The 18,681-nt window shown below is 39.3% G+C and overlaps 1 protein-coding gene across 1 annotated transcript in view; it reads left to right on the forward strand.

Moving 5' to 3' along the window:
• The window catches only part of Fam3c (family with sequence similarity 3 member C), a 55,630-nt gene that overhangs the window by 25,390 nt on the left and 11,559 nt on the right, over window positions 1-18,681 (forward strand). Inside the window, exons 4-8 of the mRNA XM_008828881.3 lie at window positions 7,716-7,745; window positions 8,630-8,753; window positions 13,504-13,562; window positions 14,618-14,668; window positions 16,663-16,747. Of these exons, the coding sequence (XP_008827103.1) occupies window positions 7,716-7,745; window positions 8,630-8,753; window positions 13,504-13,562; window positions 14,618-14,668; window positions 16,663-16,747 (349 nt within the window). The remainder of the gene's footprint in view (window positions 1-7,715; window positions 7,746-8,629; window positions 8,754-13,503; window positions 13,563-14,617; window positions 14,669-16,662; window positions 16,748-18,681) is intronic.

Here is an 18,681-nt window from a genome sequence, read left to right on the forward strand (position 1 = left end):
ACATACATACACATACACACACACACACACACACACACACCCATGTGCATGCCTGGTGTCCTGTACTGGAGTTACAAATGGTTTTAAGCTGCCATGTGGGTGCTGGGAACTAAACCTAGGTCCTCTCGAAGCCATATCTCCAGCTGTGGAACCAGTTTTCTTTAATGCTATTTTAGATAGTTTTATATATTATTCCTAAAATATTTTTATCGTAGAAGTATATGTTGGTACACCAAGCCATCTGGGAACTCACTGCATAGCCTAGTTTGTCCTCAAACTTGTGATCCTTCTGCCCCCCACCCCTGATCCCAGTGCTAGGATTACAGGTGTACATTGCCACCATGACAGCCTAAAACACTTCTCTCTCTCTAGATACTGGTAGTCAAACTCAGAGCTTTGTGCATGCTTAACAAGGGCTCTACCACTGAGTTACACCCCCAGCCTTAAGTTTACCATGAAAAGGATAAAGAATAGAATTTAATGTTTATATATTCAAATGGAAAATGATTATATTTAACCTCAGGCTGTATATAAAACTAATTCTGAATCTTTTGGAGACCACCAGGCTTCATTGTTGAAAGCTGGTGAAGTGACTGATGTTCTTCCTGGATCCTTGTGTTTATGTGGAGTAAGCTTTGCCTTAAAATTAAGCATGAAAGAGATGAAAACCTAGATACAGTGTATTGGTCTGTTGAATTGAATAAAAAAACTTTGAGAGCTCTGAATTTCTGAGTTTTACTTTATGTAAGACTGATTCCCTTCCTCTCGAATCTGAGCCAAGATTCTCCCACATTTGCACTGCTTCAATTCTTGTGTCACAGCTGTCTTCAGAGAATTTTGGTAAATGCAGATTTGTTATCTGGGATATGGCTTGAGACTCTACATTCCCTCCCCCCCCTCCCTCCCTCCCTCCCTTCCTTCCTCCCCTTCCTTCCTTCCTCCCCTTCCTTCCTTCCTCCCCTTCCTTCCTTCCTCCCCTTCCTTCCTTCCTCCCCTTCCTTCCTTCCTCCCCTTCCTTCCTTCCTCCCCTTCCTTCCTTCCTCCCCTTCCTTCCTTCCTCCCCTTCCCTCTCTTCCTCCCTTCTTTCCTCCCTTCCTCTCTCCCTCCCTCCCTCCCTTTGTTTTTTTTTTTAAAACAGGGTCTCATGTAGGCCTGGCTGACCTGACTTCACTATGTAGGCCAGGCTGTTCCTTAAACTCCCAAGATCTGCCTCTGCCTCCTGAATGTTGGGATTAAAGTCATGTGCCACCACTCCGAGCATGGGACTCTGCATTTCTAACTAGCTCCAGGTGATGCTGAGCTTCCCTTGTGTGGCGCTCATTGTGACTATGACTGTGGAACAGTAAACAGATCTTGTAGGTAGAATCTCTCACAGTGACAAAAAGTGCTTCTTTCTTTGTATTCTACTGGATTCTGCCTTCTGTGCTTTGTTTTTTTTTTTTTTTTTTTTTTTTTTTTTTCTGAGACAGAGTCTCCCTGTAGCCCCAGCTGGCTAGAACTCAGTGTGTAGACCAGGCTGGTCTTGATCTCACCGAGATCTTACCTGCCCTGGCTCCACACCTGGCTTGCTTTCCATACTTTGAAGCCACTTCAACCCACTGGTCTAACTTCTGCTGCTGGAGCTGTTTTCTGCATCAGTGATCGTATATATTCAGTTGTACCCATGATTCTTTGGAACTTAAAGATTTTCACCCTTTAGAGAAATGGAATCCTCCCTTTCATTCAGTTCTCTTCAGTACACTGACCATTTTCTTGCCAATCCTGTTTTCCCTCACTTAACATGAAGTATCCAGTTTAAAGTTACTATAAAAGTCTAATGAGACTTGATTTTACTTTTTGTGGTCTGTGTTCATCTCTGGCTGCTTATTGGCCAGTCTGGTAGCCTTTGAAAGTACAGTGGTGGGAAGGAAGCACACTGAAGGCACGGAGGGCTGGCTCACCGTCGTCCTGGAAGCCAAGTCTTAAGATAATTCTTGTAAGAAATGTCGATGGTAAAGAAAGAAAATTGTAAGAGCTTGCTACAGAAGCAAGTTGTATTTTTTTTATTATTATTAATAATCTGTTGACTTTGAGTGAAAATGTAGTGAATGACAAATCAGTGAAAATAGATTGAATAGACAAAAGAAGGGTCCATGAGAGAAGGGGACTGTGGGAAGTTATTTGGAGAAAGTCCCACTGTGTTCAGAGAGGAGTGAAAAGGAGAGTGGGGGGAGCCACAGTGTGGCACTCATTATCCACAGGTAGGTGGTAATCCCCTTCTGGTAACCTGCTGGTGTCTATCCCTGTCCCTTTTCCCCTGTCTCCTCCTAGGTTGGACCTTCATCTCTAGTCCAGACTGTTCTGTAAACATCTCAGTAGTGTCCCTGCCTCTTTCTTGTCCTGTCTCCACTGCCACCTGTCCACCTGTCTCCTTCCACCACTGCCAGCATTGAACTCTCATCAACCTTTATTGCTTGCAGATCCAAAGTCCCTGCTTAGGATAATGCTGGCAGCCCAGCCTGCCCTCTGCCTTGGTCTCCCCTCGGCCCCACCCTGTGTGCCATACTGCTGTGTTACAGCCTGTTCTGTCTTTCCTTCCCAGCCTTTGCTCCTTTGTCCACACCCTGCACAACTTGCTCATCTCATCTGAAAATTATTTTTAGTATATTAATATATTTATATGTGTTTGTATGTGTGCACACATGCCATGGCATATATATGGAGATCAAAGGACAACTTAGTATCCGTTCTCTCCTATGGAGGTCAGAGGTCAACTTGGTTTCAATTTTCTCTTTGTACCACATGGGTCCTGGGACTTTAACTCAGATTGTCAGGCTCAGTGACAAAGTGCTTTTTCTCACCCATCTTGCTGACCCTATTTGGGATTCATTATTACTTCCTAAACATCAGCACCTCCTATTGGGAAATGTATTTGAGCCTGCCTCTTCCCTTTTAGAATTTTTTGCTTTTCTGAACTGTGAGTTCTAATTGCTTGGCACCCATATCACTTGACACTGATTTTGTTCTGCCTTTATAGTAATTTATTTTTTTTTTCTTTTTAAAATCTGTCTGCTGCCACCAGAAAATGGATCTTGAAGGCCTAAAGCCTTAGCTTCATCCTGGGCCTTGCAGGCAGTATCCCAGTATCCTGAGTTAAAAATCAATGCAGATTGATTGAGGATTTAGAGCCTTATATGTGAAGTAAGAGTGTGTCCAAGTGGGATTCATGTAAAACACTATTTGTTGGAAAATTACTGGCAGTCAGATATGAGCCAGTGTTGAGCATTTTAACGAGAGCAGTTGTCTCCCAGTTTCCATTTTGATATGTTAAGAACCTGCAAGGTTTTACTGTGTGTATTTTAACCAAATGGTTAGGCCTCGGTGGGGGAGGTATTTGTTTTACTGTAATAACTGCAGTACATTTTGTTTATAAAATATTATCGGATTCCATGGGGACTGGACAGATGGCTCAGTGGTTAAGAACTGACTGTTCTTGCAGAAGACCTGGGTTTGAATCCCAGCACCCACATGACAGCTAACAACTGTCCATAACTCCAGTCCCAGGGGATCCGACAGCCTCTCTGTCCTCCGTGGGGGCATTGCATGACACAGGTACACTTACCCACATGCAGGCAATACACGCATACACATAAAATAAAAAGAAAAAGAAATAAAATTTTAAAAATTAATAGATTCCACTCTACATTGAACTGGTGAAAATTTTATTTGTGGGGTTTATTTTGATTCTCATTTCATAAAATGTTTTCTTTGCTCTTTATTTAGCATTCATAATTTAGCAAAGGGCAGAAAGTTGAACTCAGAATTAGGGTTGTTTCAGGAACCTTTATCCTGTTATCCATAAGATTAATTATAGTTCTTTCAGTGGTGAGTTTTCTGTTTTGTTTTGTTTTTTTAAATAACTTAATAGCTTAAACAGAACATTTTGGTTCAAGCTTTTTATATAGTATATAATATTATTTTAGAAAAAGAAAATAAACATTTCCATACAGGAAAAATGAGTAGTTGAATTTACAAGGTAGTTAGTGATTTCAAACAAACGAAAAACTAAAAAGCGAAAACAAACAAAAAAGCTCACTGTATTTTGGCATGGGGATGTAGCTCAGCAGTAGAATTTCAAATGCCTGCTCCATATACGTAAGACTCTGGATTTGATCCCCAGTACCCTTCCCCCAAAAAAGACCATTTTGAATGAACTGTAGAGTCACATAGAGACCCTGGGTATGCTTTGCTCCCTTTCACTCATTACTAATGTCTTAGGAACTATAAACTGTTACAGCCAGGACACGGACATGGACAGTTTGCTGTTGTGTTCCTGACTGCAATTTAATGCAGTGTTAGTTTTCAGCCTGGATACATAGTCAGTACAAAGCAGAACACAGTCCAAATGGTCTTCGCATTTACTGCTGTTGTATGTGTTCTGTGGGGTTGATTTAGCCTTTGCGGTTGAAGCCACTGGTAAGTAGAATATGCATAAAATACTTGAGATAGTATTAAAAACTCAGGTATGACATAGTTCTAATTTTCTTGTCTGACTTATTGAAAGACATTTATTGATTCAGCTAAATCAAACGGGTTTGTGCCTGTTCCTTGAAGTATTATATGTACGGAAAATAATTAAAGGTTCAAGCTGTCAGGTAGATAAAGGAATAAGACTTGCGGGTGAGGTGGGGCTTTGTGTTTCTAGTTTGTGTCTGTGCCTGATATTTGGCAATACCTGTTATGAAAAATAGTTCATGTGCTTGGCTCCTAGTTCTCACATCCTCAGAACTAAGACCTAGTAGAGATCTTTCTGTTTTGATGAGTATTGGTTAAAAATAACTTTATAAAAAGCCCTTCGTGAGAGTTTCTCCACCTTCACACATCTTATCTGGCTACCCTTAACACAAATTTCATGTAGGTATATTTACTCAAAAGACTGATAATTATCAAACAGATTTCCCTTAAACTGTATCCTATTGAATTTTTTAAGTAAGTAGTAGTTAGTTTTTGCATCTGAAATTTTACAAATAGTTTGGTCATTTTCTACACTCACCAGGCTGTCCTCTTTCTCTCAGTCACTCCAGGCTCCTGAGGTTCCTCTCCCTTTGCTCAGTACAGGATCATGGATGGCCTTTCTGATTCTGTCCTTCCTAGCAGTCCTCATCTATTTGCTAATTTTTCCTGTTTCTGTCTTTATCCCAGGTCTTGTTTATAGCTGGCCTCTATACTGTTCCACTTCAATCTTCTCCAAGTGTCTTAAATTATTAGTGTAGCAGCATCCACCACTGGTGCCCACTTCATCTCCTCACATGATTATAAAGGACTTGCGTTCAGAGGTGTTTTTGTTCACTGGCTCATGTGAGTGAATATGGGTGTACTTCTAAAGCCAGGCCCCTGACCAATCAGTGTTGCTGACTCCTCCATCATCCCTGCAGTTGGTCCATTCCAAAGTCCTGCCTGTGTTTCTTACTGTCTCTGAATCTGTCTACTTTTTAAAAGCCGACCTAAAACTGGCTTTTTCATTGTCATCTTTTTAACTTAGATTGCGTAGTCATGATGTTCATGGACTCAGCCTTGAACCCTCTCTTGTCAAGAAGCTTGTCCTAAAAGCACCCTAACTTGGCCCTCTGCTCTTGGCAGGACCGCTGCTTTTTGTACACACATTCGCCTTTCAAAGGTGGTACAGTGAGTTTGGGTACCATGCAATAGATGACTTCAAAAGCCAGCTCTGGGTAGATGGCTTAATAGGTAAAGACACTTCCCACCTACATACACACAAATAACTAAGTTTAATTTAAAAATTAAAAATACAAAAGCAAAGCTAACTCTGTTAATTACTAAGTATGATGTAGAGCAACGTACCAGTAATTTTCAGTTCTTAGTTTTTTATATCTGAAACATGAGGACTGAGCCAGTAACCCATACAGAATTTCTTGGCAGAGTATGAGCACATGTCAATGAACTGTGTTCCTAGCCCTGTTCAGATCCCACTGTCTCCCTTCGTCTCAGTAGCATGGGTCAGATAATGTACTGTGTATGTAAGTCTGCCATGTGTGCTCCTTGCCCATGGATGCCAGAAGGCATCAGATCCTCTAGAACTAGAGCTAGAGATGATTGTTAGCTGCCATGTGGGTGTTGGGAACTGAACCCAGGTTATCTAAAAGAGCAGTAACAGCTGAGCCATTTCTCTAACCCCTAGAATTCCGGATTTTAATTATGTTCCTTTCTAAGAATTTTAGCACCTGAATTTGCTGATACACTTTTTTCTTTTCCTTTAATTTTTTAAAATTACACTTATTTGTGTGTGTGTGTGTGTGTGTGTGTGTGTGTGTGTGTATGTGTGTGTGTGTGTGTAGGTAGGTACACATGTGTTCATGGAGGTCAGAATACACCTGTGCAAGTCAGTTCTCACTTCCCACCCTCTTTGCCCTGGGGACCCCCAAGCTTGGCAGTAAGTGCCCTTACCCAATGAGCCATATCACCCCAGCCTTTTTGAAGACAAAGTGAAGTTGGGAATTTCCTCATATTGCTCACCATACTTTGGGGTTTAAAAAAGTGAGATCATTGGATAAAATCTTTGTAATTAAATAAGAAAATTGAAAAAAAATGAACCCAGTAATCCTAGCATCTGATTCACAACCCCCCCCCTTTTCTGTTTACTTTTTCATTTCTGTGTTTTAAGACTCTTGTCTTTCCATGTGAGTCATTTTGTATTTAGGTTTTGGTGTGAATAAAGGTTGTTTTCTGCTGTGTTGCATGCATTGAACTTTACCCACATTATTGCAGTGCTTTTGTGCCTGATGATGCATATTATTCTACTGAGTGTTCTGTTGAGTAATGAAGCTTCACCACTTGGTCATTTTCCTTTTTTTAAGCCCCTAGATACTGTCTTTCATGTTTGATTTTCTGTTCCATGCTTTGAATACTGGGTCTACAGGAAATTCACAGTTATCAAAAATAGTGCAGATGTAAGAACAAATGGACTATTTATGATCACACATCTGGCCATCGTCTATCACACTGCATACTTATTAGCCAGATCAGGAACCAGCTATCCACAATACTTTGACAATCTGAGTTATTTCCTGGCCTGGGATAAAACATTGGTGCCTTTAGAAAGCACTGAGTATAATTTTGATGGATGGTCAAGTTGAGATCCACTGCAGGTGTTAAGATTTGACCTTCTGCCATCCTTGATCTGATAAAATATGAAACTCTCAGTAACAAAATTAACTTTATTATGCCCAATACATTTTTACTGTGGAGAAATTAAAGTTTACTCAGCACTCACCCTCGCCTGCCTTCCCGTACCTCCAAATCCTCTCTTAACCACCAAGGTAGATCGTGCGTATTCTCCAGCGCTGTTCTGCATGTGCACCTGGCCCCATATGGCTGCAGGGACAGCTTTTTAAACACCTTGTCATCTACCAGTTCATATTTATAGTCATTTGTTCTTAGAGTAACTTTCTGATTGGGATTTAAGTTTCTAAAGTGCAAAATAAAATGTCTGTCAGAATTTAAACACTACCACCCATAATTTCACTACATAATTCCTTATAATGAATTACAAGATACAAAGTTATTTCTGTTTCTCTGAAATATACTGGTATTTATTGTATACTAAGTATTCATTCAAACACATATTTTTATAGGCCTATTCGAAGCTTTAAATACGTTAAGAAGTAGATATTTGCCAATAGGCTTACTATTTCTAACAAAAACTTTTTTTTCCTTAGCAAGATCAGCATTGGACTCAGCTTCACGCTGTAAGTATTGTATTTTCGTTTTATAAGTGGTTTGTAGGCAGATGGGAGCTTATATTTCAAGCAATGTTGGTAGTTTCTGTGAACTAAAGCTGACTTTGAAGTTAAGTTTTGTTTTTGTTTTTTTAAAATATTTGCTTTATTATTTTTATTTTATGTGTTTGAGTGTATTGCCTGCATGTATGTGAGTGCACCCATGTCATGCAGTGCCGCAGAGGTCAGAAGAGGACTTCAGATTCCCCAGGAACTGGAGTTAAGGACGGTTTGTAGCTACCATGTGGGTGCTGGGAATCGAACCCAGGTCCTCTGCAAAAGTAGTCAGTGCTCTTAACTGCTGAGCCATCTCTCCAGCCCCCTGAAGTTGAGTTTTAAGTTAAACAGATGTTATTTAGACAGCCCAGAATTATTGGTACTCCATGATTAATGGGTGTTTTTTTGCATTCATGGGTTTTAGCTCTGGTAGTGTAAATGCAGAATTCACAGTTGAAACTTGTAACCAGACAGATAGGAGGACTTCTGACTTTTAGTGAGCCTGGATTTCCTGCAGTTTTGGAGTAGAAATGCAAAGGAACCCTTCAAAAGTCTCAGTCATCCTGAAGTTTAAAGATAATAATGTCAAGAATAACTAGAGAAGATCTGTCTGTGCTCATCAAGATCATATGATATGGTCACTATTACCTCATTCCCTCCCTCTCTTCCTCCCTTTTTTCCTCCTTTCCTTCTTTGAAACCCTTGGGGAAAAATGTCAGCATATTTAATTTTTTTTCAAATTGTATTTTGGTGTTTTATATAATGTCCTTTGTGGTTTGAGACACAAAACAAACTGATTATAGAGTCTTGCTAACCATTATTTTAAAAAAAAAAAATCTATTTCTGCTCTTCCAAAGCTACAAAGCCTCCCAGATACAAGTGCGGGATCTCAAAAGCGTGTCCTGAGAAGCATTTTGCTTTTAAAATGGCAAGTGGAGCAGCCAATGTGGTGGGACCCAAAATCTGCCTGGAAGACAACGTGTGAGTATTGGACCACCTGGACAGCTAGTAAACCCAAGGGCTGTGGAGCTTCTGAAAAGGTTTTTACTAAAGTACTGCGATGTCAGTTATCATTGTGTGATTTTCCCCAGTGCACTGAAAGTGACCGGGAGCACTGCATTTGTCTTGCTGTGTGTAGAGATGAAGGTTTCCTCAGAGTAAATTCTGAGATGTGCTCATCCCATGTTGCAACCACCACATGTGTGTGACTATTTCAGTCTCATTCTGAAGTATGGTGTGTGTGTGTGTGTGTGTGTGTGTGTGTGTGTGTGTGTGTGTATGAATCCATTTAAGACCATTAAAATAAAAAATTAATTATTTAGTCATAGTTGGCATATTTCAGATGCTCAGTGCCACATGTAGCTCAGACCACAAATCCCAGATAGAGAGCAGGTGTATCAGGGCAAAGTCCAGTTGACACCATTCCCCAGAGCAGTGAACACTTGGCCTTCCAAGCAGTGCCTTTCATTTTACTACTTGGATGCTGCTTGCTGAAGTGTCAGTGACTGGAGATGCCAGGTGCCTTGTTGTATACACTGCTTGTGGCTAGTCTGGGTCGCTGCTGGGTTGCAGTGCTTTACACAGGATGCTTTGTAGTTTTTTATTATTTTGCTTCAGTGAGTTGTCACAGGAAATTGCAAACTCCATTTTTAGTTGTTTGTCATCTGATTGCCTAGAAAATTAGGGACATGCCCTCTTTTAAAATTCATGTAAAATAGTAGATATGGCATTTGTTTATGTGGAATAAGGGGTAAGGTGATTTATAGCTATGTGGAAACCAGGCAATTTCTCCTAGCAATCCATGTCTCTGAACTTCCAATAGAATCCTTGAACTTTTTATCCCAGTTTCTTTTTCAGTAAACTAACTATGAGAAGGTCTTGCCTCAGAGGGCAACACTTTTGCAAAATTGATGGTCTTTAAGGTCTACTTACTTCCTTTCTTTTCCCTCATGCTGATGAGGAGCCACTGTTAATCTGTTACCTTCTGATTTCTCATTATCCCAGTCCTGTTCAGTGACATGAAACAAACCACAGGGGTTTTAGAAATTGGTAGTTTTAGAAACATTCCCCTTTGTTTCAAAAAACAGAGCCCAAACTTGAGTCTAAATAATAGGACAAAGTGCCTTTGGAATACCCCCGACACAGATAATCTTCAGATGTCTACTCTGTATCCTTGAAGCATGCAGTTTAATGCACAAAAGAGAGCAAACCTTTTTAAAAAGCTGGTTTTCTAGCCACAGTTATATAGGTCAGAATGTAAATGTCTGTTGGCACTAGGGCTTAATGTAACTGTACTGGGCTTGGAGCCAGATACTTTGGTTCTGGCATGGTGGGCATGTCATGTAGGAGTTGTACTGAATTTTGGTTTCTTTGACCATAAAATTGAGGCTGGCCACCGATGAGTGGCATTTCAAGAATCATTCTGCCATTCCCACAAGAGATGAAATAATTGCTGAGATTTTATAGCTAGGCCTCAGGTCTTGAAGCTGGACTGCGTAATTGGCCAGAGATCTCCAATGGAGACATTGTGGGGACAAATTCCTAGTCCAGTGGTTTTTTTCTAGTATATGTTTTCAAACAGTGCTTAAAGAGCCTGGTTGCCTAAGCATCAGTCATTCATCTGTTCAAGTGTCTCCTGAGTGTGGTTCCCTGTCATGGAATGTATTGTCTAGTAGGAGTGACAGATAATTAGAAAGTAAATGCAAGAAAGTGACACATTAAGTATGACACCAGCTGTACAGGCAGCAGGTGTGTGTGGTGCTTACTGATTCGAGGGAGTAACAGGAGGAGTTTGACTGTAGATTGTGAACCAGGGGCAAGGGCCCAGACTTTAGACTGAGTGTGGAGAAGGACTTCTAAGATAGTGTGGCCTGAGAACCAAGAGATTAGGAGGGAGACAACCAGGTGCCGAACAGAAAGAACAGCTTAGACGGAAGGAGGCACGTGCCCATAGGAAAACTCCAGAAGGAGTGAGTAGGTGGGCCACACAGGAACTTCACGCAATGTAAAGAACAGACTGAGACTTTTTTCCTAAGTGAATTGAGAAGTTGGTAAGGTTTTCAGACTCTGGCATATTAGGATTTTATTTATAGTGAAAAAACTTTCTTGGCTCCTATCTAAAATGACTCTGAGGTGCAGTAAAGAGCAGTGGGAAGGCCGTTGGCAGTTGCTGCTAGCCCTTTGCTACTGCTTCTCTTCTCAAAGTCCTGCCTGTGTTCCCTATAAAATGTGTAAGTAAATAATAGAAATGCGCGTGTTCTTGGACCTGCTCTCAAGTACACACAGCTCTCTTTGGAGACTCCGGCTCCATTTCTGGGCGGGGTTGATTTTGCTCCCTGCAGCAGCTTTGTCCTATGTCTCAGCTATGGGGGTGCCACTTGCAGAGTCACAGCTGCTGCCGAACATTTTCAGTGCTCAGGTCAGCCCCATCCACGAGAGTGGTTCTGTCATAATGTCATCCCTAGGCCCGGTCTTCTGACAGTCAAAAGGTGGTCATTAAACCTAGGATGGTACCTAAGAAGTTGAGGCTGTATCAGGATAGGGGATGGAGATGAAGGTGCATTTCAGATGTGTCATTAGGTAGGGATAGAGTCCTGGTATGAACCACAGGTGTCACACAGAATAGGAGTTACAGCTTTGTTTCTCCATTGTATTAGAGAAGCTGACCATCTTTTCTTCTGGTCAAGGTAAAGTTTTTATCTGAGGTTTGTATGAGGTTGATATTAGTGACTTTCAAATAGGCAGGTTTTTTTTTTTTTTTTTTAAAAAAGGAACCACACAGTGCTTTTTGCCATGGAGTTGAACAAGTAAAATCCAGGAGGTATTTACAGAGGTAGATATTTACATAATCATTTAAAATGTGGCCATTTACAAATGTACAAATAATTCTAGGCTCATGAGAAGCAAATAAAATAAGAACAAAACCAAACAAAAATCCAGCTGAATGGATTTGACTCACAAGGCCTACTTGAATCCTTTTAAAGTAGCAAGAACATAAGGTAGATATGTGCAACAAAACTGTTTGAAAGGTGTGTAATAGTTACACCATTTCCTGTAGGTTTTCACCTGGAAATGGAGGGCAGCTATGGTACCATCACAGTCATAATGAATAGAGGAAATATTTTCATTGCTGTTAGGAGGATAGGACTGATGAGTCTTTATGTTTTATGTCTTTGGTGGTTTTTCTGTTTGAATTTGTTTGGCACTTGATAAGGTGCTGCCCTCTTGTGGGAAAGATGTGCCATTGTGCATGGTTGCTATATTTCTTTGCTTAAGAATGGATTTAAATTCATTAGCCCCTGATAGCATATTCTGAGATTATCTCTCTCTATAGTTCACTTACAGATACGAGTTCTGTGGAAATCACTTAGCATAGTCTGTGAGAATCAGTTGGCTGTGTCAGATTTACAATGAAGCGCTGTGGATTTTTATTTGCAAAATTGTATGCTACATGTTCTTCCTATCAATACAATTTGCAGTATAATGATACATGTATGTAGATGTACTGATGGGTACATCTGTGTACTCACATATCTGCAAGAAGCCTTCTCTTCTAATCTTTTTTTTTCTTTTGGTCTTTTTGGTCTTTTTGAGACAGGGTCTCCTTGTAGCCCCAGCTGGCCTGGAACTCACTATGTACACCAGGCTGGCCTTGAACTCACAGAGATCTGCCTGCCTCTGCCTCCCAAGTGCTGGGACTACAGGTGTGCACTACCATGCCTGGCTCCTCTTCCAATCTTTTTTAAAAAATAATTTATTTGTTATTCTTATTTTATGTGTATGAGTGTATTGCCTGCATGTATGTGAGTGCATCTGTGTCGTGCAATACTGCGGAGGTCAGAAGAGGGCTTTGGATTCCCCTGGAACTGGAGTTAAAAACGGTTCGTAGCTGACATGTGGGTGCTGGGAATAGAACCAGGGACCTCTGCAAGAGCAGTCAGTGCTCTTAACTGCTGAACCATCTCTCTAGCCCCTCCTTTTCCAATCTTAAACCCTTTATTCAACACTGAGCAGCACATTGCTGGGATATTGTTAATACCTCAAATTCTTTAAAATTTCCTATATGTTTTGGTTTAATAGTTCAAATTAAATAAAGTAAGCAGACATCAAACGAAAGTGTGACTGGTGCTTCCTTCCCATAATATCATTTTTGCATGGCACTCTGAGTTGCAGGATGGTAGTCATTTCAGGAAGCCCATGTAAGTGGCTGTGGCGAGAGAATTGAGGAACACAGCATCCCTTCTGTGCGTGGCGGTTTACATTGTGATCACTAGGAGAATGCTTACAGCACAATGACATGGGCATGACTGATTTCATCGCTCCTCTGAATTTCAGATTTTAGAGGGCTTATACAGCATGTCACTCCACTCCATTTACAGGGATACTGCAGAAGGCAGAAGTGAGATGACCTGTTGAGATTGTGAACCATGATGCCCAGGTGCTTGCGGGATTGCCTCAGATGGCATTGCATAGTAAGATGCAGAACAGTACCAGTCTGGAATTGCAGCCATAACAACTTCCTAATACATATTTTTATTTTTGAAGTCTTATTTAAGGACATTGCTTTAAAGTTGATTGAACATGTGGCTGCATTTGACTCAGTAGATGTCGTTTAATTTGCTGAATATTTGATGTGTGCATAGTACTCCTTTTTTGCAGCATTTAGTTTCTGTGACTTGTTTCTATTCAATATCTAATTCTAATAAATTTGTCTTGATTTTGTTCACTTTAGTTTGATGAGTGGTGTTAAGAACAATGTTGGAAGAGGCATCAATGTTGCCTTGGTAAATGGTAAGAATAATTATTATACTTTATGGTATAGTCAATGGGTATATTTATGCCCAAATCTCAAGTTTATCTTTGTGTTAAGAGATCAGATTAGAAAGCACTGCTCCTGACACTGACCTCCTCCTAACAAGTGCCCCCTCCCATCTAAACCATCACTGATGGAGATGTGCTGTCTACATGTCTGTAGCACACTTTCTTGAGAACTTCTCAGCTTTATGCATTGTGTGAAGAACTTGTGAAATTGTGTGTAAGCAACCAATCTGATACTAAGTTGATGCAATATTGCTCCACATTTTAGAATTCTTACATAATATGAAGGTAGGTAGACAGGAATAAGAGCATACATAATGACAGGATTATGGACTGTTGGAAAATTAGAAGAGGAACAAAGTCAACATGTGTTGTAATTTTTAGTATGGTCCATATTCTTCTTAGAGGTGCATTAGTACCTAAGTTCACTGAATCCTGAGCAGAATGAGCATTACAAAATTAAATGCAGAACTCTAGCCCACGAGGAGAAGGCTTTGTGCTGCTGGTCTCTGTTGAGATACAGAAATTTCCTGCAAAGCTGCCTGGAGTGATTTGAAACTGCCAGCTGTTTTACGAAACTCACCGCGTTTAAAGCATGCTTCGCTGTTTTCACAGGCGGTAAATTTATGAATTTGTACTGTTGTTCATTTCACCAGGTAGAATGTTTAATATCTCTTCATCTATTTAATTGACCTTCACGGCAAAATAAGTATATATATTATTTTTAAATGGCTTTAGCGTAGAATGTTTTTTATGTTCTGATTTAGGTAGATATTTCTTTGCTGTAAAATTTATATCCTGGGGGTAATTCTTTAATAAGGTACTATGACGTGGAAGTAAAGTATATCTTTGACTAGAAGCTGCCTGAAGCCAGTAATGAACTTGTGTGTGTATGGCTCAGCTTTTACCTTCTCACGCTAGGCTAGTTCCTTTTCTGCTAATGAGCTAATGTCAGGCAGTGGGTAAGATGCTTTGTCCCTGGCAGATATTTCAGTTGTGTAATTTTCTTTGTATTCATTTTCTTTCAGGAAAAACAGGAGAAGTATTAGACACTAAATATTTTGACATGTGGGGAGGAGGTATGTGTGAGTTAACTTATATCTCTGCTCTGCTGCTGACACTGACTTAGTCCAGTCGGGAGAGAATGGTGACGTGATCTGCGTTTCGACTTTGTCTTCTCTTATTTCATGCTGCGTTCAATTATGTGGAAGTGATTGCTCATGTTGCAGTTTGGTTATGTGAAGAAAGTTGTGTGTGGTTGAGATTTGAGGAGCATCTGTGTCCTGATTCAAATCTCTGGGCTTCTCTAGATTTATTCCTGGACCTGAAGAGCAGTATCGCAACTTATTTTTGACTGACTGAATTGATTTGTGTACTTTCAGTTTTTCAGTCTCAAAAATTAATAAAAAATGGGAGCTGTTAGCCTTCAGTATGTAACCTAAACTGTGTGGTTTTAGAAAAGCAGTAATCCTATTAATTCATCATATTTCTACTTGGGTACTCTGCTATGTATTGAACAGTTGAAAGGAAGTCACAGCATACAGTGGCAAGCACTGACACCCCAAAAAATGATACCCCAAAGAAAAGATTTCTTCTTCATGTTTGAAGGAAGGAAGAGGTCACCCTAGCTCCTCTTTTGGCTTGATCCATTTATATATGCCTTACAGGCTAGCAGTTCTTAGGCTTCCAGAAATTTACGTTCAGAATCTTCAGACAAGCTAATATTTCTTCGGCTTTTAATAAGATGCTGTGTATTATTTAAGATTTGGAGAATGTTTCATAGCTGTCAGAGATATATTAAATTACACTATTACCATTAGCTTCAGATTCTAAAGGCATAGTTGCTCTTAGTATAATATATAGCATAGAACCTCTTCCATGAGGCTGTTGAAATCAGGCATAAACCCAGAGCTCTGGTATTGCCCTCATTGCCTATCACAGGGGCAGAATTCCTACTGAAGACACTCTACGTTAAGAAATAATTGCAGTTTACTGCCATCTTCATATTTAAATGGGAGTGACTTCTTAGCTTTTGTATTTATATTTTTCTGAATTGAAAATGTCATTATTGCTGGGTGTGGTGGCCCACACCTTTCATTCCAGCACTTGGGATGCAGAGGCAGGTGGATCTCTATGAGATTGATACCAGCCAGCCTGGTCTACATAGCAAGTTCCAGGCCAGCTGTGGCTACAAGGAGATCCTGTCTCAAAAGACCAAAAAAAAAAAAAAAAAAAAAAAAAAAAATGCTATTATTACAAAGCATAATCTTATTAGAGAAAATCTTTGAAATCTGCTGTGCAAAAAAATGTGGGTAGTTTTGAAGTAATGTAGTTTTGTAATTTTAGAACAAAGATCACATTACAAAGAGGTCACGATGGAAGATGATTTGACTTAATAGTCCCTGACTTGACTATCTGGCACCACCAGTCTGCACTCATCACTAAGCTGATTTGTTTTGACTTTTTGTGGACCTGATGCATAAGAGAGCCAATGTTGGTCATAATTAGATCGGCTTTTAGTGATGATCTGTATATTTCCCCCAATTTTTGCAAATTGATAGATCTTGAAAAAGCTTTTAAATCTCTATCTATTTATAGATTAAGAAAAATTACAGATCTTTTTGTGATTAGATAAAAAGAATGTATTTTTGTTCTAGAAAAATACCTATATAGGCATTCAAGGAGTCCATGAGCTACCCTTCTATAATCCCTCAAATCTTATCCATGAACCTCAGAATCTGGATGGAAGATCCCGTTCCTCACTCCTGAGAGGTCTCTTAGGTTCTTACTGTACATTCAATGCTTTGGGATGGATTTGCTATGAATTTTCATTAGCCCCAGTGATATTGGTATAAGAGATGCAAGATAGATTAGAACCAGGAAATAAGGTGTTGGACGGACTGAATTAAGGAACAAATTGGATAGTTTTGAGCTCTTCCTAAGATATGTTTTCTACCTTGTGCATTACTTTTCATTAGAAATTGTTTAATGAAACTTCATATAATGTTACTGTAGAGATGATTGTGATGAACTCTTACTTAAAAAGGAAATTCTCAACTCTCTTTTTCTTCAGAAGTGGCACCATTTGTTGAGTTTCTGAAGAGCATACAAGATGGGACAATAGTGTTAATGGCAACATACGACGATGGAGCAACCAAGTATGTAACCTGATAGAGTGTACCTCTTTGGAGCTGTAATGTCTAGTTCAAAATGTGGCACATTTTCAGTGAAAAAAAATATCTGATAAGTGGTTTAAGGTAATTATAGACAAAACCTATCTGGTGTGGCCAGCCTGGGCTACATAGAAAGTTCTAGTCCAGCTGGGGCTACAGGGATACCTTGTCTCAAAAAGACTGAATAAAGCTATCAGCTTTAAAAAAAGTGTTTCCCTGGGGCTGGAGAGATAGCTCAGTGGTTAAGAGCATTGGGTGCTCTTGAAGAGGACCAGGGTTCTATTCCCAGCACTCACATGGACTAACATCTATCTATAACTCCAGTTCCAGGGCAACCAACCCCCTCTTCTGACCTCCATGGGCATTTCACTTACATAATGCAGGCAATACCCTCATACACATAAAATAAAAATAATAGATTAAAAATGTGTAAAATTATTTCCTTGTGTTTCTGTGTAAATATCATTCATATGTTACTGTGAAATTTGACTTACATTGTACATATGTATTTTATACTTTCTTTTATGTTATAATAGCCTTAAACTATTTTCTCTGGATTAACATTTTTTTTCTTCTTTTTAATTTTTGTGATTAACATTCTTCAGTAGCATTTTTTTTTTGGCTCACAACAGTTCATCCTATGGGTTCACATTTATTAAATGTTCCTTTGTTAGGGCTGGGTATGGTGGCACATGCCTTTAATCCCAGCATTCTGGATGCAGAGGCAGGCGGATCTCTGGGAGATCAAGGCCGGCCTGGTCTGCATAGTGAGTTCCAAGCCAGCTTGGACTACAGGGAGATCTGTCTAAAAAAAATTTCTAGACACGTTTTCCTGTAACTTTCAAATTTTGTCTTATGAATAACATTGTGATAAACATTCATTTATCTGATTTTTTTTCTTTTTGCACCTTTGATTATGTCCTTAAGATAAATCACAAAAAGTAGAGTTATTGATCAAAGATACAGATGTGATGCATTTCCACGAAGTTTAATAGATGATAGTTTTATAAATTTTTTTCTTTAAATTGTGTTGTAAAAGTTGAAAAGCGTAAAGAGTGAAACAAGTTAGTTCATCTCCCTATGCAGGGGAAACCATCAATGATATTTTAGTTTCCATTTCAGATGACTTTGTACATTGTTTTTCTTCATTTAAAATACTTTAAATAACAGCACTCATAGCACACCTTTCCATTTACCTGGTGTGCTAGTTCCCCATGTTAAATAGTCCGTATAATATAGTTGTTCATGACTACATAGTTTTTAAAACTTATGCTGTGATTTTATGTTCTGTTTAAGTAGGATGCCTGTTGTTGGACTGAAGGCCATTTCCAATTTTTTAATAACCACCAAAATGCATTATCTTAAAATCTTTTAGTAATACCTATTTTCTCAAGATAAATTTTTGAAGTGAGATTGATTTAAAGTATGTGCGCATTCATAGAATTTCCAGTTCTAGTTTGTTTTTTGTTTTTATTAATGGCTTAGCCCAGTTTGGTGACATGGCACATGCCTTTAATCCCAGAACAGAAGGCAGAGGCTGGTGAAAATCTGAGTTCAAGGCATGGCTGGTCTACAGCAAGTTTCAGGCCAGCCAGAGCTACATAGAGGTCCTCTTCCCAAAAAAAAAAAAAATAAATAAATAAATAAAATAAAGAAATGAAAAGGTTTTATTTCATTATTAGGGAGATTAGATTTTGCTTTTTCTACTAGGTTTTTAAATTTGTATTTCTTTTATAAATTGTCTTTTGGTCATTCACGTTGACTCATTGGTGAGATCCCTTTATATGTTAAAATACTAACTTTCATATTAAATGTATGGTTTTTTGTTTACTTCTAATTTTGCTAACTTATGGTGCTTTTTGACGTTTAGAAAGAGTAGCTTTTACGTGGATGATTTTTTTTTTTTTTTTAGTTTCTTC

The sequence above is a fragment of the Nannospalax galili genome, unplaced genomic scaffold (genome assembly GCF_000622305.1).
Source record: "Nannospalax galili isolate Female #2095 unplaced genomic scaffold, S.galili_v1.0 scaffold413, whole genome shotgun sequence".
In the NCBI taxonomy this organism is placed as follows: domain Eukaryota; kingdom Metazoa; phylum Chordata; class Mammalia; order Rodentia; family Spalacidae; genus Nannospalax; species Nannospalax galili.